The sequence below is a fragment of the Dromiciops gliroides genome, chromosome 2 (genome assembly GCF_019393635.1).
Source record: "Dromiciops gliroides isolate mDroGli1 chromosome 2, mDroGli1.pri, whole genome shotgun sequence".
In the NCBI taxonomy this organism is placed as follows: Eukaryota; Metazoa; Chordata; class Mammalia; order Microbiotheria; family Microbiotheriidae; genus Dromiciops; species Dromiciops gliroides.
In genome coordinates this window covers 237525051-237552391 of record NC_057862.1, presented here as the reverse complement: position 1 = coordinate 237552391, position 27341 = coordinate 237525051, and the positions used below count along the sequence as shown (strand labels likewise).

The following is a 27341-nucleotide window of genomic DNA, read 5'->3' as shown; positions in this document are numbered from 1 at the left end:
CTTAGGCTACTAGCCCTTCTTTACCTCTAACAAAGTAAGTGCAGGTGTGACTTGTTTTTTACTCTTGATAAAAGCCCTCATTTATTCAAAACAACGACAACAACAACCACAACCCCCCCCACCCCAGTTTCAGCTTTTGAAGCCTAGCTTGGATTTCACTTTTCATTGTTGAACAATATCCAGGTAAATGTCATTTTAGAAACCGTTTTGATATCAGTACCTAGAGGAGGAAGAGGTTGTGCTTGTTATTGGACTGGAAAAAGCAGGTTGAAGTGCTGCCCTGGGAGATCACAAAATGCCCCATCTGTACCTTGGGTGCTTGAGGATACTGTAGAGAATGGGAGGTTGAGCTGGTGGAAGGGTCTATATGGAAATTCCAGAAGGTGGTTTGTCTTGGAAAAGAGGGGAGATAGAGTTTATGGGGGAAGTGTATCTTCTGATTCAGGTATCATAGGAACTGGTGGCAGAGTGCAGTCCATTTGACATTTTAGGAAGCCCGGTGAGGGGAGAGCAGAGGAAAAGGTTAAGAAGATAATGGTGTAGGGTTGAAGTCTTAAAGTAAAGTAGTCTGGGGAAAGAGAGGAGGGAAGTTCTTGGGGTTTAGCTACAGTGGAAATATAATAAACCTCTGAGTTTTGGAAGGATTCAAGGAAATGTTTGTTGAATGAATAAATGAATATCTAATAAGGGGATAAAGATTAATAGGACGTCTTAAAAATCCTTTCCTAAGAATTCTCTCTGCTACATATCTTTAAAGATACCTCTTCTAAATCAAACACAGAATGACCTCAAAATGAAATGTCATTGACAGGCTCAAATAAAACAGCGCACTACACTGAAGGGACATGTTGAGTTCCAATCAAAGAAGTTAAACTCTTTGCATACCTTTCTGTGTATACATAATTCTATGTATTATTTCTTTCTGGGTAGAAAGAATGGAAAGACCTAGTTCTTATCTCTCAGAGTGGTACATCAATGTAATTCCCAGGCTATATTGGACCCATCCAGGACTATGAGCTGTTTTGTCTTGGCTTCTCCGTTGGAAGTAGATATACTCTGGATGGTTGCTACCCCAAGCAAGGCAATCCCCCTTTGAGGGGGAGGTAGGTGACACAGTGCGTAGAGTGCTGGAACTGGAGTCAGGAAAACCTGAATTCAAATCTTCCTTTTGACACTTATTAGTTCTGTAACTCCACGCCAGCAATTTAACTTCTTTCTGCCCCAATTTCCCTATCTGTAAAATAGTGATAATAATACCACCTACGTCACAGAGTTGTTGTAAAATTGAGATATGTGTGAAGCACTTAAAGGGCTATATAAATGCTAGCTATTATTATCATCATCATTATTATTGCTGATGGTACTTTCATATTTCATTGCGTGAGGTAAGAAGGAGGGGAGGGGCTGGGAAGCATCCTCAGTTTAAATTAAAGTACTATCTAAATGCTAGGTATCGTTATTACTACTAAAGTTACTTTTGTGTTCCTTTGTTGGGAGGAAAGGGAAAGACTGGGGAGAGTTGTTAGTCTAATTTAAAATGCTATATAAATCCCCACAAAAAAAGTTATATAAATGTTAGTTGTTGTTATTATTATTAATGAAAGTGTTTTGTGTTCCTTTGGTGGAGGGAGGAGTAATGGGAAAGGGAAGGACTGGGGAGGGTTATCACCCTAATTGACAACTGATAATGGATATGGTTTCCATATCTATAATCTTCCACAATCTTCAATAAATTTTGTTTCCCTCAGGACGATCTTTACATCCTACCAACTAGAGGAGCTGGAAAAGGCATTCAATGAAGCCCACTACCCAGATGTCTATGCCAGGGAGATGTTGGCCATGAAAACAGAGCTTCCTGAAGACAGGATACAGGTAACCTACATCCCAAACCTTGTCCCTTCCTTCCCGTGTTCTGCTCCAAAAAATCCCTCTTTGTTTTCTATATTCATATCCAAAGGAATCATTGTGGAGGTAATTGGTTGATGAGTGTCTCAAGAAGCCAGGTGGCTTGCATAGTGGATAGAGTACAGGACCTGCAATGGAAAAGAGCTGAGTTAAAAATCCCACCTCACAGAAACTCAGACCTAAATCTGGAACGGGGCTCAGAGGCCAGGTAGTCCAGTTCCTTCATTTTAGGGATGGGGAAATTGAGGCCCAGGGAGGTTGTGACTTGTCTAAGATAGTAAGTGGCAGAAGTAGAATTTGAACTCTGGCCCTGATTCTAGAGCCAGCCCTCTTTCCAATGTCCTATAATTGATACTAACTGTATAGCCCTAGGCAAGTCGCTTATCTTTCTCAGTCTCAGTTTCCTCATTTGTAAATTGGAAATAATAAGTGCACCTTTTTTTTTTTTTGGCCAGGCAATGAGGGTTAAGTGACTTGACCAGGGTCACACAGCTAGTAAGTGTCAAGTGTCTGAGGGTGGATTTGAACTCAGGTCCTTCTGAAACCAGGGCTGGTGCTTTATCCACTGTGCCACCTAGCTGCCCCAAGAAGTACACCTTCTTCATGGGGTTGTTGTGAGGATCAAAAGAGATACCATAGTTTGCATATTTTAAGTGGTTATGTGAATGAATGGATGGATGGATGGATGAATGAATGAATGAATGAATGAATGAATGAATGAATGAAAAAGGAGTCCTTTCCCTTAATGAGCTTACATTCTAATAGGGGAAGCCAACACATATTTGGACTGCGGTGGGGTGTGGGGGCAGTGTCTTCAAGAGCTATGGCGTGGCATGGATATGCCTGGGAAGTGACATTCAAGGCCTGGTTCAGGACAAGGTAATAGTTCACCAATGAGGACATGTGGTCCCAGTAGGGGATGCTTTCATGTAAACCATTATCAATAAGGGACATTTTATTAAAGTTAGCAAGCATTTTTTTTTGTTTTGTTCTGGGTTTGAAGAAATCAGGGTTAAGTGACTTCTCCAGTGTCACACAGTAAGTGTCTGAGACTGGATTTGAATTTAGATCCTTCTGACTCCAAAGCTGATGCTCTATCCACTGTACTACCTAGCAAGCATTTGTTAAACACCTGTGACATAATGTGGCAAGTACAGTGGGGAATATCAGATATAAAAGGCATGATTTCTGCCCTCTGAGAGCTTATGTTCTAGTTGAAGAGGTGAGACTAATACTCAGAGATATCGAGAATACATTTTTGTGGAAGAGACAGTGAGGGCTATAAGTAATCTGAAGAGAGAAATCCATGTGAGTTCTTGGCTCCACTTATGATCGATGATGTCAGGACCTCCTCTGTTCCCACTTGATGGTCTGTGCCAGCCACAGGATACATCAAGTGGATGTGAAAGAAGGCTGGGAATTACCTCCTGGGAGACCTGAGGCTAATGGAATTTATCTTGTGGTCACTGAATTTCCTACTGAGAATAGAGTTGTGCTCTTCTCTTTCTTACTGACCCCATTTTCTTGAGAAAGGGGGAAGTTTCTTTCCTGTCTCTTCCAACCAGGCATTCTCTCATTCTCTCCCAAGTCAGCCTAGGCTCCTGGTTCTCCTGGTCTGTTCCAACTCAGGAAATCACCTATCAGGAAACGAGGTGATCACCTGCCCTAGTGTCTGGTCCTTTTTTGGTGGCTTTATGGAATAGTGACCTCTTTAGCATGAATGGAATAGGAACCTCTTTAGCACTGATGCAGGGTGCCCCTATGGTATAAAGTCCACTCTAGTTAGGGGTGGGGTATAACTATGGTGCTTGATAACTCCCTGGGTAAAGAATTAGATCAAGTGCCATTCCCCCCACTCCATCTCCTACCCCAAACATGAGGCAGGCAAATAGTCCTAGTATCCAGGTGAAATATCAGTGAAAGGGATAGACTGTATGTTTACATTTCTAGCAGTCTTGGAGTTGTCTTAGTTGGATTACAACCTTGAATGAAAAAGATCCTTATCCTCCTAAGTGTCTCCAGAATAATTTAGTGGCTACTCCCAAGGGACTGGCATTGTGATAGTTTGTCCCTTCACCCATTACTCAGTATGGCTAGATCCCAACTTGGAAATGACTTCTCCAAAATGTATTCCCCATCAATCAAACTTTCATTTAGGTCACATAGCAAATAGAGAGCAGGACTTGGAATCAGGAGAAGCCTGAGTTTAAATCTGATCTCAGACACTTGACACTTACTAGCTGTGTGACCCTGGGCAAGTCACTTAACCCTCATTGCCCCGAAAAAACCAAACCAAACAAACAAACAAAAAACAAAACAAACAAGAAAAGCACTTTGTTCATCTTAAAGCACTATATAAATGCTATTATTATTATTATTAGTTTTTCTTTTAAAAACAAGTTTGTCCCCTGCCTTATACAGGTAGCAAGAGGAGGTGATAAGGACTAAGTCAGGTAGGTCAGTTTCTTTAAAACTTTCAAGTAGAAAAGATGAAAGAATTACCAAAAGGGACCATCTTGTTCCCCAGAGGTAAGATGGGTAGGGAGAGAGGTGTTCCCTGGGGATATGCTTGAGACAGCTCTAGTGACTTTCAAAAGCTGATTGTTAAATTTTCTGTGTGAAATTTTCAGTGTGAGCATTTACATCTCAGAAATTAGCACATATTACAAATTAGGGCTTGATTTATTGTTTTGTTGATTATTTAGACTTAAGAAAGTGATGGATAAAATGTTGATAATGCAGATTAAACTTAAAAGTGTGTCTTGGTTTTTTTTTTCTTCTGGAAAACCAGTTGTTAAACATTTACCAGTATACCCTTGCCAAGTCACTTCTTGCCACAGTACATCGCTTGACTTTCTGTCAAGGGAGAAGCATTATTTGAGAGTGAAATGTACAAAAAGAACTTAGGGGTAGGTGACTACAGGTTTCCAGGAATTATATACAGACCCCTGTGATAGTTGCTCAGAGACTCTGTTTGGTACCACTGACCTGTGGGTAAGCAACTTGCTCATTGCATGTATGATTTTAAAATCTGAGAAGCTGCAAGGGGAGCCTTGAGGAAATCCTGAGCTCAAGGATTTGAGGAAAGGCCACAAACAACTCTCAGTTATTGTTCCTTAGTCTTAGCTCTCATTCTGATTACCAAAATTTTATTGTCCCTTTGCCACTGGAATGACCTGTCTGACCCCATTGAATTCAACAAACATTGATTGATTTAAGTACCTGCTATGTTCGAGACACAGAAGTGGGTACTGGGCATATAAAATTGAAAAATTACACCATTCTTGTCCTCAAAGAATCTACTGTCTACTAGGAAGGATAAGACAAATACACAAATAAGTATGATACAGGGCAGAATGTGATAAGGGAAAAAATAGAAAGAAAGAAAAAAAGAAAGAAAGAAAAATTTGAAGAGGGAGAGTTTACTTTCAGCTGAGGGGAAGGAATCAGTAAAAGTTTCATGGAAGAGGTGGTTCCTGAACCTGGTCTATTGTTTTTTGTTGTTGTTATTTTTGTTTTTTGCCTGATAAGGATTGTCTATCATCAGCCTCATGAACACCTGGAGTTAGATCATAGCTATTGTCAGTCAGTCAATTAGAATTTGTTAAGTATTTACTGTGTCAGACACTGTGCTAAGGATACAAAAAAAAAAAAAAAAAGCAAAAAGTCTCTCCCCTCAGAAAGCTCACATTCTAATGGAGTCAACATGCAAACTGTGAACCCAGTTCCAAAGCCCATTGGAATGGGACTCTCTCCTCATTGGTGGAAATGAATGTCTTGTTCTTCATGAGGGGCGTGGTAGAGAAGATTCAAGGAAAACTTGAAAAGACTGAAACTCTCTCCTCCCTCTTCTTTGGCCAACTTCACCCTTACCCACCCTAACGCAGGGCAGGGAATTCATTCATCTCCACCAATGAGAAGAAAGTCCCATACCAATAGACTTTGGGAGTAAGGTTATATAACTGTACAAACAAGCTATAGATTGTATAAATTGTAGGGAGTCTCAGAGGGAAGTCACTGGCATTAAGGGAGATCAGGAAAGGCTTCTTGCATGAAGTGAGACTTTAGCTGAAACTTCAAGGAAGCCAGGGAAGCCAGCAGGTAGGGCTGAAGAGAGAGAATTCTAGGTATGGGGGATAGATAACCAGTGAAGATGGAGTGTCTTGTTCAAGGCACAGCAAGGATAATCCTGGGACAGTGGCTTATTCCCAGTATTTACCACCAACACTCCTTAGCTGTAAGAAGCCTCAGGGAAATGAAGTAGTCTGAAAAATAACCCTTGTAGTCAATTCAATTCAGCTAACATTCATTAAGTATTCTATCCTAGGGGGCAGGACTAATGGAATTCTAAGGATCACAGAGTTTGTGAAAAAGAGTAAAATGTAAGAAAACTGGAAAAATAGGAAGAGGACAGGTTATGAAGGACTTTAAGAGTCAAATATAGAATTTTATATTTTATCCTAGAGGTAATAAAGAGCCACTGGTGTTTATTGAATGGAGAAGGGGAGTGATATGGTCAGACGTGACTTTAAGAAGATTAATTTGACAGTTGAGTGAAGGATTTATTGGTGTGGGGAGAGAAGAGGCAGGGAGACCAATTAGAACATTATTGTAACAGTCCAGGCATGAGGACATGAAGTCCTACACCAAGGAGGTGGCATTGTCAGGAAAGAAGAGATATGACAAAAGTAGAAAGGATACGATTTGAAAACTGGTTGGCTATGGTGGGGTTGAGGGAGAGGATTCAAGGATGAGACTTAGGTTGTAACCATGACTGCCTAAGAGGATGGTGGTACCCTAGATGGTAATAGGAAAGTTAGGAAGATGGGAGGATTGCAGGGAGGAAATGATAATGAGTTTAGTTTGGACATGCTGAGTTTAAGATGTCTTTGAGACATCCATTTCAAGATGTTTTCAAGGTGGTTAGAGATTGGAGACTTCATGATTTTTTGAGGTTGGGGGAGACACTGGCATGTTTGTAGATAGTAGGGAAGCAGCCAGTAAACAGGGAGGGATTGAAGATAAGTGAAAGAGTAGGAATGATAGAGAGGGGCAATTTGCTAGAGGAGATGGGATGGAATGGGATTGCTTGTGCACACTGATGGGTTTGCCTTGGCAAGGAGAGAGGCCACCTCTTCCTATGAAACAAGCGATGGAAGAGATATTGGCAGAAGGCATCTGAGTGATGTGAGATGAGGAACAGGGGAGACGAGGGATATTTCTGCAAATGGCCTCAATGTTTTCAGTGAAATGAGGCAAGATTCTCAACTGAAAGGGTGGGGGCAGGGGAAATGTGGGGGATTTGAGGAGGTAGGAAAAAGCTTGGGAAAGCTGCTGTGGCAAGATGGTACCTTGATTAGGGAGGTGTAAAAAGATTGCCTTGGGGCAGCTAGATGGCATAGTGGATAGAGCACCGGCCCTGGAGTCAGGAGTACCTGAGTTCAAATCCGGCCTCAGACACTTAACACTTACTGGCTGTGTGACCCTGGGCAAGTCACTTAACCCCAATTGCCTCACTAAAAAACAAAAACAAACAAACAAACAAAAAAAGATTGCCTTGATGGAGTGAGGGCCCAATTGGTATCACATAACATAACCTTGCAGTGGGCCATCAGCGTGGTTTTGTCATTTATCTCCAGCTTTGTTCAGCAATACAAGGCTAGGATCAATTGCTGGGGAGGGGGTGAGTAATCTAAGGCTGCTGGAGTTTGAAAGGGCAAGATCTTCAATGGGATAAAGGGGCTAGGGGACTGAGAGAAGAGGACAGCATAGAATTGAACTGGTTCACCAAAGGGTCAAGACGAGGAAGGGAAGAGAATGTAGCCAGTGCAGGCATGATGGTCTGTGGAAGAACTAAAATGACGATGAAGAACAGAGTTTGGAGTTGCAAGGCAGAGGGAGAGGTGGAGTGGTAACAGATGATAATAAGGTAAAGGAATTTGAGAGGCTATGAACACGGATCTAGAACTCTTGTGGGCGATGGTAAGAACAAAGTATGTTGCTATGGTAAGATAGAGGAGTGGGTCATGGGAAATGAGTAAATGGAAAAATTGGGAGGTCAGGGTGTTTGAGAGAGTATCAGGGTGTATATTAATGTTCCCAAGGGTGAAGGTTGGAGCTGGAGAAGAGAAAAAGAACATGAACCAGACACCAAATTAATTGAGGATGGAAGGAGAATGTGCTTTTGCATTGCAGGCATCATGATCACAGTGGTGGGGATGGGGTTTGATGGATGGCAGGGACTCTACTCTGAAGCTTGGATACCCTGTTTTGTGGTGGTGGCATTGGTGGAATCAGGGCATAGACCCAGACTCACATGGGCTTGAATACCTGCCTCCCTCAACACAACCACCTCTCAGCAATCACATATAGCCACTCTTTGTACAGGACTTGAACATAGTGGACAGTTGGCTGACTGGTTCACTAACAGTAGAAACAGTGCCCTAGGGGCAGCTAGGTGGCACAGTGGATAAAGCACCGGCCCTGGATTCAGGAGGACCTGAATCAAACCCGGCCTCAGATACTTAACACTTACTAGCTGTGTGATCCTGGGCAAGTCACTTAACCCTCTTTGCCCCCAAAAAAACAAAAACAAAAACCCTGAACAAACAAACAAACAAACAACAATAACAAAAAAGAAACAGTGCCTTAAATTCATTATTTTAGGGATTGTTGAGATAATGCCCTAGTACGTGAGTTGGGGGAATTCTCCTGAATATAAAAATGGCTGTCTCCTTTCCTTGGACTAAAACCCATACTAAAAGTGCAGCAGCTATGTTGTACAGTGGATAGAGTACTAGGTCTGGAGTCAGGGAGACTTGAGTTCAAATTCAGCCTCAGACTCTTACTAGCTGTGTGACCCTGAGCATATTGCCTAACCTCTCTGTCTGTATCGGTTTCCTCGTCTGAAAAAAAAATTAGTTGTAAGGATCAAATGATATAGTTATAAAGCATTTGGCAAACCTTAAGGTATTCTATAAATGCTTTTATTAATTATTCTTATTACATATAGTTAGACAAGGGCTTACCAGCCCTTGAATGGGAGGATTTCAGGGATGGTAGGGAGTGAATTTGGGGCCTTCGCTGTTGTTCAGTCATATCTGTCATATCCAAATTTTCAGACCCCTTTGAGGTTTTCTTGGCAGAAATACTGGAGTGGTTTGCCATTTCTTTCTCCAGCTTATTTTACAGATGAGGAAACTGAGGCAAATGGTTAAGTGTCTGGTAAGTTTCTGAGGTCAGATTGTTTCCCAAACCAGGGAGTCAAGAGGAATTGAAGCGAAGGAGGCAGGGAGACTCATTGCACATCTGTTTGAGACAAGCCAAGATTTTCTTTAACCCTTAGAATATAAGTGACACTGTGAAGTGCTTGAGTTCAAATTCCATTCTCTATTTCCCTGGGATGCTCTGAAGAAGTAAAGACAAGCCTAAGATGAGTATTTTTACACAGAGGAGAACAAGGATCTTCCAGTCCCATTCCATGCCTCTCTGAGATAGCTAACCATGGGAAAATCCAGCTCTTGAGTGAGTGGTGGGACCAGGAGTCAGAAAATAGCAAGGGGTTTCAGGAATTCATTGAGTTTTTTGAGGAATGATCATGTGGCATCCAACCCAACTCTCCAGGATATTATGAAGATTAACACAAAGTTTCAAAGAGCTTTGGAGATTTTTGCCGAAAGTCATTGGTATGGGAGGGGAATATGAGAGAAGGAATTTTTTTAATGATAAGACTGGGATTTGAAATGAAGATTAGAAGGGAGCTGAGAGACTGGAGGTCAGTTAGGATGTGAGAGGTGGCAGAGGGACCATAACTGATTAAGGGCTTGGGGCAAAGTGGATCTCCTACCACTTAATTCAGCCCATGAGGAGGGTGTTAAAGGGAGATGGACTGTGGTTAAAAAAAACATCCACTGCAACAGAGAGGCTCTCAAAATCCTGCCAGAATAATTTCCATGACATTCCAGAGTCCTTGAACGACTGATTCTCTAATCAGAGATCAGTGGTGACTCATTATTAGTGTGGAGGGATGACTAGGGAAGCAGTATCGGCAGGAGCCCTGGATAAAATGGCTTAAGGCTCTGCCAGCTTCATAAATAATTATCAAGTCCAGTTTCAGCCATTGTGCACATCCTGCATAGGGGATCTGAGACTAGACTGCTCTGGCCATTCCTTACCTCTATTCTTGTTTGGGTTTTTTGGTGTTTTTTTTTTTTTTTTTTTGGTTAGGCAATGAGGGTTAAGTGACTTGCCCAAGGTCACACAGCTAGTAAGTGTCAAGTGTCTGAGGCAGGATTTGAACTCAGGTCTCCTGACTGCAGGGCCAGTGCTCTATCCATTGTGCCACCTAGCTGCACCCCCCCCCTTACCTCTATTCTAAAGGGCAGGAAGCTAGGTGATGCAGTGCTGGGTCTGGAGTCAGGAAGACCTGAGTTCAAATCTGGCCTCAGACATGTACTATCTTAGTGTTCCTGGGCAAGGCATTTAACCTCTGCTAGCCTCTGTTTCCTTATCTGTAAAATGGATATAATAATAGTCTCTCTCTCTTTCCCCCCACCCCACCCCCAATCCCCACCCAGGGTTGTTGTGAGGATCAAATGACATAACACATGTAAACTGCTATGTAAATGCTAACCATTGAATCATCTGAGCCTTAGCCAAGCCCTATTTCTACACAATGTCCCAGGAAAGCTGTCATATCTGAAGGATAGGGGGTGTTTTGGGACCTAAGGCTATCTAGGGTTTGAAGCCAAGCCTAGTTTTAACCCTAAACTGGACTCAGAGAGGGGACCGGTTTAAAGAAAGGCCAAATCTTTTCCTAGTTACTTAATGTCTTTCAATTTGAATGAGGGCAAGAGATGTGGTAGGATTACCTAGAGTGAATGGGGAGGCATTTCTAAACCTACACATATTTAGAGATATGGGGGGGGTGTAGTTTTGGGGGTGAGAGAGGAGTCATACCCCAGTTAGAGGTTCCCACCTTCTGGTATCACTGGATTGTACATTAGGAGATCTAGGCCTGTATCTCAGCCCTGCTACTAACTAGATGTAAGAACTGGGGCGAGTCACTTACCGTTCTCATTCATAAAGTAAGGAGGATGAATTATAGGATCTATAAGGTGGCAGCCGGTTCTCAAAGTCTCTGACCTTTATCAGAAGAAAATGCTGTGATTAGCTATGCAGCCCATGTCCCACCTTTTATGGTTCTCATCTTGCTTCATCTCCTTTTTATACACCTCATAGAAAGAGCTGTCACAGTTAAGACTAACAATAACCCTGAATAGAAGATAATCAGAGCCCTCCCTGATTGTAATGGTGCAGAGCCTGCTTCCACAATCGGCCTCAGAATGAGAGAGTAGTGGAAGTATTGAAACCTTAGCTGGCCCACTTGGATCTGAGCCCCTTGATGGCTAGAGGGCCTCCCCTGTCTAAGGCCAGGGTCTTTGCTAAGGGTCCCTAACTGTGATTCAGCTACAAGTGTTAAGGATCATTTGGAAACTAAGCATATCCCTGTAGGACTGACTCTTATTTGTTCCTTCATGTTGTCTTTTTGTGTGGGCCTGGGGACACAGCCATTTCTCTTGGCCTGGGGATGGGGTGGGAGAGTTGAATACAAATATTTCAGGATATCAGAAATCCTAGGGTCCCATGTCAGCCACAGTCACATTTCCAAATTCTTTTATCTCCTAAAAAAAAAGTCTAGGATCTGTAATCCTGAGAGATTGCCTGATATAAGTTCTAGGGAATGGGAAATGAATTTCCATTGTGTTAGTCATAATAATCTTCAATATATACTGAAGAGGGAAGAGGTGATGATAATAATAATACAAAAATAATATACTGTATTTTATATAGCTAGTTCTGTCCTTTGGGTCCTTGATTTTCCTAGTACTTTTGAGTTTGGTGGTCTTCCTTTCATTCTACAAATAAAATTGCCTATTCAATGTTCATAGCCTTTATGGGGAGAAAAGTAATAGGGAGATTAAAAAAAATTGGGTCCCACCAGCAACTCATCTCTAACTTGTACTTGGAGAGTTGACTTTGGCACTGGGACATTAAGTGACTTGCCCATCATCACACAGTCATTATATGTCAGAGACCAGACTTGAACTTTTGTTCTTTGTCTTCCTGGGGAAAAAGCCAGCCCTCTACCCACTACAGTGCTTCTTCCACTAGGTAGGTAAATACTAGGAAGGAGAAGTTAAGTGCTGGCATGAGATGGGTCTGGGAGACTTGGGAATATACAGTGGTCATTTTGCAAAATGTGTGTGTGTGTATGTGTTACTGAAAGTGAGAGAAAAGGATGACAATTCAATTCAGCAAGTATATACCAAGAACCTACTGGGTCAGCCTCTTTGCTATATGAAGATCCAAAGACAAAACCAAAGATAGTCCTTGCCCTTAAGGAATTCTCATTCTCTAGAGAGGATACAACATAAGTATCTGTTGGAAAGAATTAAATGAAAGAAAAGGGGATTGAGTTGAGCAGGGGAGAGACCAAATGAACTTGGAGGGTCTGTCCATCCCTTTGATTCACCAGGTCATGAGTACAATGATGAGAAACTTGAGCATACTAAGGTACTACCTGGTGGCCGCTGGAACACACACTGCTAAAGGATCCAGTGCTTTGCTGAAATATGGTGTTAGAAGTGCTGAGTGGGGTTTGGTGTGTCGGGGTACTAAATCATGCCAACAATGAGGTTAAATTAATCAGCTCCCAGCCCCGAGGAAAGTGGCTGCTTGTGAGGAAGGGAGCCTGACTAATGAAAAGGCAAAATGGCTGCCAACACCTTGTCTTACTGAGGGCCTGAGAGCTAAGTCTGGTTGTGGGATGGGGTGATAGGCTGTAGAGAAAAGCAGGAGGTAGAAAATGGCTCCAAAAGGAGGGTTGGCTATCCAGGTGGGTGGGCTGTAAAAAGCATCTGTGTTTAGTGTCTTTTCCTTAGAGGAAGAAACTCTGGCAAGGCCTCCAAGGTCATTCTTGGGAAAATCGTTGAGACTCATCAACCAGTGGTGGTCCTGGCCAAGATGGGACCTTGAGAGACACAAAGCACAGCATGTAGTGATTGATAATGGGCTGTTAGTGCCCAGCATTTCCAAGTCAGGGCCAGGCCATGAAGGTATAGCCAGTAATGGTCATGTCACATATCTACAATGGAAGGTGCTTGGTTTTCCACTCAAGGAAAAAAAAAATAGAGAGAAAGGGACAAAGGCAGCAATAGAGAGACAGAGAAAGGCAGAGACAGAGAGATAAAGAGACAGAAGCAGAGAGAGAGAAGAGGGGTAAAACAAGGGGGAGAGAAATAGAGGAGAGATAGAGAGAGAAGGATGAAAGGAAAGAGGGAGGGAGGGAGGGAAAAAGAAAGAGAGAGAGCTTTTGAAGAAAAGTGAAAGCTACTGTTGGATCCACCTACTGTGTCCTTCATTGGAAGTAGTTGTGTCTTCTTCTGTGGCCCTCTGTGATGGGCTATCAGCATTTGGAGGCAGAAGTAAGACTTCTTACATGAAATTATGGAATATTAAACATATTTGAATGATAATAACTTACCTTGACATTGCTCCTTAAGGCTTGAGAGCTTTTCCCATGACAATCCTGTGAGATAGGTGGTACAAGTAATATTATCCCAATTAGACAGATGGGAAAATAGGTTTAGAGGTTGAATGTCTTGCCTAAGATCACAGGGCTGGTTAATGTCACAGCTGAAATTAAGATCCTAGTCTCCTGATTCCAAGTGCAGGTCACTTTACGTTACATCATGCTAAGTAGAAATAGTCCAGTTGCCTAAACCTAGGCAGCCAGGTGGTTCAGTGCATAGAGTGCTGAGCCTAGAGTCAGGAAGACCTAAGTTCAAATCCAGCCTCAGTCATTTACTATCTGAACACAAATCACTGAATTTTTGTCTGCCTCAGTTTCCTCAACTGTAAAATGGGGATAATAATAACACCTTCCTTTTAGCGTGGTTGTGAGGCTCAAATGAAATTATATTTATACACAAAGTGTACTTAAACTCAAAATTCTCCTTAACCCTCTCTTAGCTGGGCTTCCAATACATTTTATTTCTTGCTTTCAAGCAGGAGATGGCACATGGATCTTCCTTTGGGGGTTCCATACCTCCCCTTTACTATGTAGAGTTAGTCTGAGTTGTCCCTGGCTCTTGACCTACATGTGGCCTGGGTGTGAACTCTTCTGGCAGACGCTTCAAGGGTTGTAGTACATGGACTGAGACCATGGATGTGATTAGTGCCTAATTTATACCTTTACACTTAGAAAAACGTGTCCTGGGGATGAGGAATCTAGACATATGAGTTCTATACCTAGAACTGATACTGAATCCCAGGCAAGAAAGGAGGCTTCATCGGGGAGGTGGCAACTGGGCCTTGAAGAAGGATGTCGCTGGGCAGGGGGGGATAGTCTGTGCAAAAGTGTGGAGGTGGGAAAGGATGAGATGAAATTAGAGAAGGAGAGAAAAGTTGAATTTGGTACAACCAAATTTTAGAGTACATGAAAGGGAGTACCATGAAAAGTTAAGTTAAGCTAGAAAGTTAAGGTAAGAAGCTTCTAGGAAGAGAGAGAAAAGATTATTTTAGTTTTGTTTTAAATGAAAACTTATGGGGGGGTGGGGCATCTGGGTGGCACAGTAGATTGAGCACTGGCCCTAGAATCAGGAGGACCTGAGTTTGAATCTGGCTTCATAAACTTACTAGCTGTGTGACCCTGGGCAATCACTTAAACCCCAATTGCCTCAAAAAATAAAACAAAACAAAACAAAAAACAACTTTACAGGCTCTCTGCTTCTGGGAGCTTGGAAGAGCAATTCTCAATAATAGGTTGCATATGGCCTTGTGGGCATGTGTTGGGTACATTACACAGGGACATGTTTATGCTTAGGCTCCTAATGAATGAAAATGGTGTTAGAAATTGGAACTTTTCACATCCCATCCCAGAATATGGCGTCCCTAGGGCAGCTAGGTGGCACAGTGGATGGAGCACTGGCCCTGGATTCAGGAGGACCTGAGTTCAAATCTGGTCTCAGACACTTGACACTTACTAGCTGTGTGATCCTGGGCAAGTCACTTAACCCTCACTGCCCTGCAAAAAAACCCAACAAAACAAAACAAAACAAACAAACAAAAAATATGGCATCCCTCAAGGAGATCCTGGAGAAGATAGAAGACCTTAGTCACAGGCTAAAGGAGAAAGGAGCCTGCCACTACTGTCTCTGGTCAATATATTATGTGATCCTCCTTATTATAACTGACTGTTGCTCCCAGGGTGCCCATACTGTGTGTCACCCCTATCCTAGTCCAGAGGAATAGAGCTGAGGTTGAGGAGAGAACAGGTAAGTGCTTTCATTAAGACCTCTTTGTAGAGCACCAGCCCTGGAGTCAGGAGTACCTGAGTTCAAATCTGGCCTCAGACACTTGACAACTTACTAGCTGTGTGACCCTGGGCAAGTCACTTAACCCCCATTGCCTCACCAAAAAAAAAAAAAAAAAAGACCTCTTTGACTCACAAAAGCAGCACTTCTAGGAGTCACTCCACATTTAAAAATCTAATCTGGGGGTGGGTGCGCCACCTCCAGCTAGGTGGCGCAGTAGATAAAGCACTGGCCCTGGATTCAGGAAGACCTGAGTTCAAATCCAGCCTCAGACATTTGACACTTACTAGCTATGTGACCCTGGGCAAGTCACTTAACCCTCATTGCCGCCACCCCCTCCCCCAAATAATAAAATAAGATAAAAATCTAATCTGACAGGAAAGAAAAACTTAAAAGTACTCAGTAGATATCTGGTCCCTTAGTAACTCCTCTCCAAGGCCTCTGTTTCCCTATCCTCTCTGCTTGGCCACCATTTTTTGACCACCATTTGGCCACCACAACTTCTTCCCTGTATCTAAGCAGCATCTGGCCCCAGTTGAGAGCTTGGCATTGCAGTAACCAAATCCATTCAGCTGATTAAACATTTATGAAACACTTACTCCATGCAGGTTACTGTTCGAGGCATTGGGGATACAAAGATAGATATAACACAAACTCTCTTCTCAAGGGGCTAACAGGGCTCTGGATAGCTCCCAGGTTGAAGTTCCAGCTGGCACTGAGTTCCTCAGGAAAGCATCTCTAGGCAAAATAGAATCTTGCCCTGAAGGCCTGGTCTTATTCTATCTAAAGTTATAAGGCCCAAGAGGATAACTCGGCTTTAAACGCTTCCCATGTACATTACCCAGGCTTTTCCTAAAGCCAGAAGTTTCAGGCCCAGAGGAAATCCTGAGTCTTTACCCTTATTATAAAAACATCATTGATCCAGGCAGAGGACCTGATTTTACCAGGGAGAGGTAGCAACTCATGTGAGTTTCAGAACAGCTGTTGAGCATCGGTTTGGCTTACACATCAGCATTAGGGTAGTCGATCCCTCTTGCCATCTTTGTCCTTGGAGCACACACGGGACAAACTGAGATGCCTCTGGTGTCTAAGGATGCTTAGACATCTGCTGTCTACCTGGAAAATACACCAACTAGGCTGGAAAACTGGATGGAGATAATAGGAAGGAAAGGGGTTGGGGAAGAACTGTCACCTGAGGTATACAGGATCCCCTAAACATTCAAATTCAGCAGAATCTATCTCAGCCATTTGTAACCAAATCAATTCACCTACAGTCTGGTGAACAAGGAGGTGGATAGTTCCCCAAGAGAAGGGTTCTCTCATTATTCAGTTCTAGGTGGTCGAGGAACATTAGACTCTAGGCAGGTCACTTCACCTCTTTCTACCTCAGTTTATTCATCTTTATATCTGTAAAATGGAAGTAGGGGCAGCTAGGTTGCTCAGTGGATAGAACACTAGACTCTAGGCAGGTCATGTTACCTCTGTCTACCTCAGTCAAGTCATCTGTAAAATGGGAATAGGTTTAGCAAGGTGGAGCAGTGTATAGAGTGCCAGGTCTGAAATCATGAAGACCTGAGTTGAAATCCAGCCTCAGACACTTACTAGTTGTGTGACTCTGGGCAGGTCACTTAACCTTGTTTCCTCATCTGTAAAAATGAGCTAGAAAAAAAAAAAGAAAGAAAAATAAGGAGCTAGAGAAGAAAATGGCAAATCACCCCAGTATCTCTGCCAAGAAAACCCCAAATACAGTCACAGAGAGTCAGACATGCCTGAAACAGCTGAACAACAACAAAATGGGAATAATAATAGAATCTACCTCTTAGAGCTTTGCAAACCTTAATATATATATATTCTTATGGAGGAAATTGATGGGGGTTTGGGGTAGGGGTCCTTAGGAATTTATCTTTAAAGAATTACACGCTCTTTCACACAAATCCAATTGGAATAAAATAATAGTTTATTTAGGGGCTAGGGAAAGGAAACTAAGAGAGAAATCCTTGGACTTCTCATGGAGAGAAGGCATGGCACAGAGGCATAGCTCTCTGAGATACCTTTCTTCTAGAGCAGGAGACAGGCAGATGCTTTTATAGAGGACCAATGGTGGTCTGATGAGGCAATCATCTGACTGTGGAAAGTTGCTTTATTGGTGGTGGCTGAGGTGCGGCTCCAGATCTCTCAAGCCATCTCTCTCCTCCTCATGCCACAAAGGCAGCAGCCACACCTAATCTTATCTTCCCACGGGTAGGGGAGACTGGAATGAAGGGTGGTGGTCCTGGAGCTAGCTCAGTCCCCATCTGGTGCCACTTATCTCTTTAGGTGTGTCTGTCCTTTGATTTAATTTCTCAAGGAGAAGGTTCTTTTGATGTACCCTAGAAAACTTCTGAAGTACCCAGGGGCCCATAACATATATGTGTGTGTATATATATGTATGTATGTATATATAATATATGATAGCACATTATATGTGCATATACACCTATATGTACATACATATACACATGTGTATATATATACACATGTTGTTGTTATTTCCTTTCCTTCTAAACTCCACAGTCAACTCCCAGCTTGTCAGTTGATGAGTCTGTCCTGAGGCACTGCTGAGTATGAGTCAGAAATAAAAAGTGGCTTCAGAGGGAGGAGTGTCAAGCCTCACTTTGCAGCTTGAGAAACAGAGACAAGCCATCTTCCCTAGCCACTATGATGGAAATGTACTTTTAGCTAACACTGGGTTCATGAAGAAGAATCTACTTTTTTTTTCTTTCTCACCAGCTGATGTAGTAAATAAGAAATATTCATCATCAGGCCCACAATACGTATCGATTTAGAGCTAGAAGGGGCATCCAAAGCTGTCCAGCCCAACCTCCTTATTTTTACAAAAGAAGCTAGGGTCTGGAAAGGCTTGTCCAAGGTCATAGACATAGGAAGTAGCAGAGATGAGCTCTGAACTCAAGTTTAGCTCATTCTAGGGCTATTGCTCTTGCCTCTCTACCATAATGCCTCCCATGTAGTTGCTTATGTGGTGTAATTTGGGGGGCTCCTAAGTGGGGATCTCCTCCATAAAAAGTTCTCACATACGGGCAGCTAGGTGGCGTAGTGGATAGAGCACCGGCCCTGGAATCAGGAGTAACTGAGTTCAAATCCGGCCTCAGACACTTAACATTACTAGCTGTGTGACCTTGGGCAAGTCACTTAACCCCAATTGCCTCACTAAAAATAAAAAATAAAAAAGAGTTCTCACATACTAAGTCAGTCACTTCTTAATAGCTCTCATTTACAATGTACAAAGTACTTTCTTCCCTCTAAGCCTAAGAGGTAGGCAGTGTATATGTCAGAGACCTGTGATTTTCTTGCTGTGGTAACTCCCTCCACTGAAGCAGATCACCACCAGTTTATGGCTTAGAATCTTAGAGAGTTGTGTGAGGCTCATGGATGTTAAGTAATTTACCCCGGGTCACACAGCTAGAATGTGTAACCAAAAGCAGGATCTGAACCCAGATTTTCCTCACTCCCAGTTTAGCTTCCTAACCACTAAACCAGGCAACTTCTCAGTGCAAATATTATTACTGTTTTACATATGAGGAAACTGAGTCTGAGAAAAATGAAACGATTTGCCCACAATCACACAGGTTGTGTCAGAGTTGTGATTCAAACTCAGGTCTTCTGTCTCTCGGTCCAATACTCTTGCCAACATACCCTCACCCCTCCATCTAAACATACATTGGGGGGGGGCAGCTAGGTGGCACAGTGGATTCTGGCCCTGAATTCAGGAGGACCTGAGTTCAAATTTGGCCTCAGACACTTAACACTTACTAGCTGTGTGACCCTGGGCAAGTCACTTAACCCCAATTGCCTCACCAAAAAAATAAATTTTTTAAATAATAAAAAAATAAAAATAAATAAACATACATTGGTTTTTATTGGGGCAGGGGATAGAATAGAGGAGATAAGAACGAGATAATATGAGGGAGCACTAAAAGTAGATTTCTATTTAGAAATTTTACCTAGAAACAGCCTGGCCTCCATCTAATACAGAAGTTCTTAACCTGTTTAGTGTCATCATGGACCCTTTGATCCATGCACCCCCTTCTCAGATGCTTTAAAATAAGTAAAGGAAATGCTATTTAGTTTGAAGTTAATGAAGATGTGTGTGTGTGTGTACACACACACACACACACACATATATATATATATATATTCTCAAATTTCCAAACTCCCTGAAATCTATTCATAGGCCCCCAAGGAGATCAGGATACAGTGGCTTACTCAAGCCATACTGGTCAAAGAGAGGCCTGGAAGAGTCCCCAGGTCTATGTGGGTAAAACATTTGGATTTTTATAAAGTATATCTAGTTCTTTCTCATATTGTTGCTCTGGAGACTACCAGAGGTGATGGGTGTGATGGATTTCAAATTATATTTTCCTCTTTTGCAGTACTGAGTATCTGTTGTGGAACTATCTAGTGGAAATATAGGGCAGAAAGTGAGAAGGCTGGGAGATAAAGAGAGGTCAGGCCCACAGAGAAGTTGAAGTGGGGGCACAGAGGGAGGCACCTTTAGCAAATATTTCATATCTTGGCCCTGGATTCATAATCCTTTCCTAGCCCATCCCACAGAGAAAAAGGGGCTAGAGGAGAGCAGAAGCAGGGGAGCCATTGGGGACTTAGAAGCTAAATTTACTCAGAAGTAAATTTATGTAGCAGTTAGGTATATTGGAAAGAGTCCTGGATTTAGAGTCCAGGGGGCAGGGAGTTCATATTCCATCTCTGATATTTACTATCTGGGTCATCAAGTCACTTTACTTCATTGGGCCTCAGTTTCCTCAACTGTAAAATGATGACTTTGGACTGGATGGTCTCTTAAATCCTTTCCAGCTAAATATCTTGGGATCCTGTGATTTCACTTTACTGGTAGTCTGAGTACCTGATACCTGGAGGGGCGTAGGGAGGCACACAGCTGATGAATCCAGAGGCTATCCTACTGAATAAGCCCCCCCCCCACACACACACACTTTGAGGGGAGATAGGCCACCCAGTGGGGTGCAGTCGCCTGCCTGAATGCAAACCCAGGTGGGGGCCGAGGTTCCTTTTTTTAGCCTGAGATCTGTCTGGAGACAGTTTCAGGCAAGCCTTAGCCTGGCCCTTCAAGGAAACACGATTGACTTTTGTAAACCCTAGTCAGAGGCACCTCAGTATGGCGTTCTCTCTGCATTGTGGGGAAGACAAGTCTGGGTTGGGCATTGAAGAGTCAGAGAGGGGGAGAAATTTCCCCCTTCTGGCTGCCCGGGAAAAGCCAAAAATATCCTTCCATTCATCCCTCCAGTTGGGGGGGCCAGATGCCGGGAGTTGTCAGTGGTCTTACTCCTCCACCTGCTGGCGTTGGCAGGAAATGGAGTGAGTATTCGTGATGATTGCACCAGCGTCGTCCACAACCCACTCGCGTTCCCCATATGCTCAGTGGGGCAGAGCCCTCTATTGGCTCATTCTAAGTCGGCTCCGCATCCCCAGGAGGGGCGTGGGGGTGGCGCGGGGCGGGAAGGAGACCCAGTGTTTGCATGCATACATGCCCGAGGGTCTGGGTCTGGTGGGTGGGTGGGTGCTGCAGCTGCCTTTCTTCTTCCTTCTACCTCCCACCTCCCCCCCCCTCCGGCCCCCCACCGTTAGGGTGACAGCAAAGAGTTAAACTGTCAGCTCCCGCGGTGTTAAACAGGTGTCAAAGGCGCCTCCATATATCTGCAGATGGAAATCAAATTCTTTGCCGTATAAAAAGATAAATTACCCAGGCGCTGCCGCCGCGTCCCACTCATCACGCCAGCACCAGACGGCAAGCAATTTTTTTTTTAATGTGCTAACGACCTAATCAAGCAATCAACTCGGAGAAGATTGCAGAGTGACCCGGGCATCCATCTGCCAGCGAACCCCATGCATTCATCTCTAGCCCTGCCCGCACCTCCCCGGGAAGGGATGAGGGGCGGGGGGGGGGGGGCGCTGCCGGTGGGGGGGGGAGAGGAAAAAAAAAAGTCCTAAACAAATTAACACCCAATTTTCCCCGTCTAATTAGTTAAATGAGAAGTGTTTGGGGGTCCCCCGGGAAGGGGAAAAGCTCGGCTCCCGGAGAAGCGTGCGCTAACTCCCCGGCATTAATTAGTGCGGGTCAATGGTGAGGCTCCCGGGAGAGCCACCGCTTTAATTTCCCGTGATATTTCAGTGCCTGAGGCCCATCGATTCAAACTGAAATTAACTTATTTTTCAATCAGCCCAGGGCTGCCCCTGGGGGTGACTCTTCTTTTGCCGCCTCCTGAATAGAGCTCGAGCAATTTTTCATCAAAAGCTGATACCTCCACGGGCAAGGGAAAGGCTGGTGGGGGGAGGAGGCGGGGGTCGTGGAGCGGGAGGGGGAGAGGAGGGAGGGGAGGATGGATGGAGGGCGGGAGAGAAAGAGAGAGGCGACAGGAGAAGAATGGAAATCAGAAAGAGAAAACTAATAGATTTTCCCCAGCCGATCTCTACCTCCCTCCTCATCCCTCCCCCCAATCCCCGTCTCCATCTCCATCTCCATCCGCACCCTCATCCCCATCCTTTCCCTTCTTCTTTTCTGGTTTGGTACTCGCTGCCCCCCGAGGGTCAAAACGGAGAGATTCAGCCTGCAATTTCCTGAAGAGATGAGGGTCTTTTCTTGCCTGCGTCCAGGAGATGAGAGGCGGTGCCTTCCCTCTTCTCTGAGACGCGCTCCCTCCCCAAGCCTCAATCTTCCCAGCATGACTGCAGAGCAGAGTTCTTTCTTCTCTCCTAAACGCTGCCCCTAGGGCCCAACAATCACTCATCTCTCCTTAGGCTGGGATCCTCTGGGGCTCCTGAGCGAATCTCGACTGTAAACCCTTCCCTTCGCCTTACCCCTATGTAAAGGCTAGAGTGAGATCGCTTTAGGGAGATAGGATTGAGAGGCCATGTAAAACGCACTCTCAGCCCAATGAACATAATTATAATAACTAGCATTTATATAGAGCTAAATTAAGGCTTGCAAAGCCTCTTACAAATATGTTCTCATTTTATCCTCATAACCCTAGGAGGTAGGTGCGACTATCTCCATTTTACAGATGAGGAAACTGAGGCAGACTGAGGGTCACACAGCTAGTAAGTATCTGAGGGAGGATTATGAACTCAGGTCTTCCGGACTCCAGGTCTATGGCTCTATGTACTTGATCACCTAGCTGCCTGACAGACTTAGGATAAGTCACAGCCCAAGCCCCCTTTTCTCTCTTGATGATGATAGTAATAGTCTTGGGTAGCCCCAAGATCTGACTATCACTTTCTAGCTGGTCCTGTTTTCCCCTCCCAGTTCTCCACTTCCCCTTCTTCCTTTTTAGGCTTTAGTGGGAAAGTGTACAGATCCGGAAATTGAGGACAAGAGATATCAAATGATCTCTGATTCAGATTACCGGGGTCACTTAACTTGGCTGTAATCTTATGATTTGCCTACTCAGCAAGATCAACGGTGCCTGTGGTTTAGAGATTGGGGGATGATGGATAGGCTGCAGTGATGATCACAGCTGATGTTTACCTACAACTTTACATGCGTTATGTCACTTATTGACACATTATTATCCTCACACCGCAGTGAGGTGGGTAATGGTTATTATGATTCCCATTTTGCAGATGCAGAAATCAAGGCACAAAGAGAATATAGTCCAATGTCACACAGTTAATAAGCTGGAGAGCTAGCATTCAAAACCACGTTTTCTGATTCCAGATACCTTTTCCAACTCTCTCCTTATTGTAGAGGTCTGTATTTAGATCCTATTAAGAAACAAGAAGTTGTGGACTACAACATAGGGGCTTAATGATTCTGGATAGTTGTTTGTCTTTTGTTCTTGTTTTTTGGGGTTTTTTTGCAGGGCAATGGGGGTTAAGTGACTTGCCCAGGGTCACACAGCTAGTAAGTGTCTGAGGTTGAGATTTGAACTCAGGTCCTCCCAGCTTCAAGGTCAGTATTCTATCCACTGTACCATCTAGCTACTCAATGACTCTGGATAATGTGTCTGAATAATCACCATATCACTAGCACCTTGGGAAACACTGAATTCTATGATGGACAGAGTTGGTACCTAAGCATAGTTTTTTTTTCTTTTAATGTATGAGTTTGTGTTCACAGTAGACTTTGAGCCTTACTTTTTTTGGGGGGGGGGAGGGGGCAGGGCAATGAGGGTTAAGTGACTCACCCAAAGTCACACAGCTAGTAAGTGTTAAGTGTCTGAGGCCGGATTTGAATTTAGGTACTCCTGAATCCAGGGCCAGTGCTTTATCCACTGAGCCATCTGGCTGCCCCTGAGCCTTACTTTTTTTTTTATTTTTAATTTTTTTTTTTTTTTTTTTTTAGTGAGGCAATTGGGGTTAAGTGACTTGCCCAGGGTCACACAACTAGTAAGTGTTAAGTGTCTGAGGCCGGATTTGAACTCAGGTACTCCGGACTCCAGGGCCGGTGCTGTATCCACTGCGCCACCTAGCTGCCCCTTGAGCCTTACTTTTAATACGTGTGATTTAGGATCATGGGATCATAGATTTAGAACTAGAAGGAATCTCAGAGATCATCTGGTCCAAATCCCTTAAACAGAGAAAGTGAGACCCAGAGATTTAAGTGAGTTGTTCATGTTCTAAGTGTTTAAGTAGGGACTTGAAACATAATGGCAGGGGGTAGCTAGGTGGAGCAGTGGATAAAGAACTGGCCCTGGATTCAGGAAGGCCTGAGTTCAAATCTAACCTCAGATACTTGACACTTACTAGCTGTGACCCTGGGCAAGTCACTTAACCCTTATTGCTCTGCCAAAAAAAAAAAAAAAACCCCAAACAAAACCATAATGGCTCTGTGACTCTCCAGCCTTCACTTTACTATACTGTACCACTCTGCTTTCTTCCTTCATAGGTCTGGTTCCAAAACCGCAGAGCCAAATGGAGGAAACGGGAGAAGTGCTGGGGCCGCAGCAGTGTTATGGCAGAGTATGGCTTGTACGGCGCCATGGTTCGCCACTCTATTCCACTGCCAGAGTCTATCCTCAAATCTGCCAAGGATGGCATCATGGAGTCCTGTGCCCCGTGGTTACTTGGTAAGATACTGTCAACCTTAGCAGGTTACTAGGGCCCTTTAGGGAAGCAATTGTCCTTGGGCTAGAGAGAAAGGGCTCTGGACCTTCCTTGCAGGTCCTGTACCAATTCTAAAAAGAGAACAGCATTGGGAAGATGGATGACTTCCAACCAGATGGGATGAGGGGATGGGGAAGAGAAGGGAGTGACTGAAAAAGAGACCCAAAATTCTGAAAATGAAATATTTCTATTTCTAATCAGAATCCTCCCTGGAGACTCTATTAGGGACCCGCTATTCTATCTTTCCCATGCCCTGCCCTTAGAGAAAGTATCTCTGCCCAAAGCTCAGAACCCTAAAAAGTATATATTGCTGTCCCGATGTGGGAGCTCAGATAATAAGTGTCTTTGAGAGCCTGTTACAGTTACTATTGCCTAAACTCATCCTATGTCTTCATATCTAATAACTCATCTGTCTCAATGGCTCCTTGAGGAGCCCTTTCCCCCTTCAATGAATACAGGGGGTACAGGGTCTACCACTGTTCTAAGATTTTTCCACCTCTTCTCTCTGCTCCAAGCTTTAATGCTCATGACCGGGACAGTCTAGATCTGTCATAAGTCCATTTGATCTGCTTCCTGTGTCCCCAGAAACCCTCTAAAACAGAGGTTTAACCACACTCCATATGTGCCATGGACCCCTTTGGCAGGCTAGTGAAACCTGTGGACCCCTTCTCAGCTGTGTGACCCTGGGCACATGACAGCTGTGTGAATCTAGCACGTGGCCTCTTCACTCAGACTGTCTTCCTTCCTTTGTTGTATCCATCCCCACCCTCCCATGAGAGTCTCTGTCATTAAGCATCTGAGGTCCATTCGTTTCCTAGTCATCTAGGGACCTGAATTTATGCATTTTCAAATGCATAAATAAAATACATAGGGTCGGGGGCAGCTAGGTGGCACAGTGGATAAAGCACCGGCCCTGGATTCAGGAGGACCTGAGTTCAAATCTGGCCTCAAACATTTGACACTTACTAGCTGTGTGACCCTGGGCAAGTCACTTAACTCTCATTGCCCTGCGGGGCCCCCCCCAAATACATGGGGTTACAAAGGAAACAAATTCTATTGAAATACAGATGTCAACATTTTTTAAAAGTTTATATATATTTCGAATGTTTCCAGACCCCCGTTTGTGAACCCCTGTTCTAAAGGTTAATGACCTTCCTTTCCCTCTCTCCCCTCCAACAAACCTCATTCCCTTCCCTACCTTTTGGGTAAATTTCTAACAAAAGCACCTCGAAGGCAGGGACTATATTTTTTGTCTCTCTTTGTATTGCCAGCTTTTACCCCACTCCCCATGCTTGGTACACAGAAGGAGTTTAATAAATGCTCATTGGATGGGAGACTGACAGATACTCTGAATAAACAGGCCCCCAGCCACCTCCTCAGGCTGGGCCCAGTCCTCTCCCCTCAGTGCCCTGAAGCTTTGCCCTTGATCTCTCCCACAGCCTGGCTCAAGGTTTCAGCTCTGTAGCTTTATTTCTTTGTCCCCTTCCCCAATGCTCACAGTGCTTTAGGCCTCGGGGTGACTTCTGTGTGAAGCAAGGCTTTCTGCTCATCCTTTAATTCTGGCCTCTCTTTTATCTTTGCTGTTTTCAGTTCAAGATGGCTTTCCCATGCCCAGGCGCTTTTCTAAACCCGAATACCAACAATTCTTTTTAGGGATGCACAAAAAGTCTCTGGAGGCAGCCGCGGAGACCGGGAGGAAGCCCGAGGTGGAGAGGCAGGCTTTGCCCAAGCTTGACAAGAGCGAGAAGGAAGAACGTGGCCCTGACCCCCAGGCAGCCACCATCTCTCAAGAGGAACTGAGGGAAAACAGCATTGCCGCCCTCAGGGCCAAAGCTCAGGAACACAGCACCAAAGTGCTGGGGACCATATCTGGGGGGGAAGCCCTGGCTCGGAAAGCAGAGAAGCAAGAGGAGGCAGAGGAGGACGAGGCCTCAGTGGCAGTGATCCCTGAAGAGGAGAGGCAAACGGAGAGACCCAACCCCCTGCAGCCAGATGAGAAGATGGTCTAAGTCAAGTGTGGCCCCTGATGGGGCCTCTGCAGGACTCTTCTCCCCAGGGAGCCATGGCTCTTGGTGTTTTGTTGGTAGGAGTAACCCGGAGGCAGGGCTCTGAGCCTCTGGGCTGTGCAAAGGGGCCTGGTCCATGTGGCTTCTCCAGAGACTCTTCCCAAACTCACCCTCCACTCCATAGGCCCCTCAATATCCCCTATTAAGTGGCACTGAACAGTTACTATCTTAGTCTTGGACAGAGGCTTTGGACCATATTGACCTATCTCTCTCCTATCTTGTTATCTCCTACCCTCAAAAGACTCCCTCACTACCCTCAAACCATCCCTGCTAAACCTCTTTGCCTCCCTATTTCTAGCAACACTTTGCTGTCCTAACCCATCCCTTCAGAGCCCTTCTTCACTGACTCTTTTGTAGTCTTGATTCCAAAGCATCCTCCAACAATACCCATGCCCCCCATTCCAGCCCCCTTTCAGATCCACCTTACTGGTTTCTGAAGACCTGTTGTGGTTTACTGCTCTAACGAAGACACAAACTCCTACTCCAATACCTTCAACACTCTAGCACGTGGCCACCTCACTCAGACTGTCTTCCTGCCTTTGTTGTATCCATCCCCACCCTCCCATGAGAGCATCCGCCATTGAACATCTGAGGTCCATTTGTTTCCTAGTCATCTAGGGACCTGAAGCTCCCACTTACACTTTCCCAATTACTGATATGCTGATTCCTACTCAAAACCTACCTCTCACTGGTACCAGACCTGTGGTCCTGCTTCCCAACCACTGTACCCTCTTAATCACTCAAGATCCCTTTAAAGGCATGCAGTGTCCATACCCCAACCCCTTCCATGGACGCTCAAACCCTTCTATGCCCTTGTAGTTTCAGTAGCCTTCAGGGGCTGACTGCTGCTTTCCTGGAGGAT

At 44.3% G+C, this 27341-nt stretch overlaps 1 protein-coding gene across 1 annotated transcript in view; it reads left to right on the top strand.

The window, feature by feature from the left end:
• Positions 1–26422, top strand: part of VSX2 (visual system homeobox 2) — a 31835-nt gene extending 5413 nt beyond the window's left edge. Inside the window, exons 3-5 of the mRNA XM_043980564.1 lie at positions 1749–1872; positions 24196–24376; positions 26004–26422. Of these exons, the coding sequence (XP_043836499.1) occupies positions 1749–1872; positions 24196–24376; positions 26004–26422 (724 nt within the window). The remainder of the gene's footprint in view (positions 1–1748; positions 1873–24195; positions 24377–26003) is intronic.
• Positions 26423–27341: the final 919 nt, after the last annotated feature.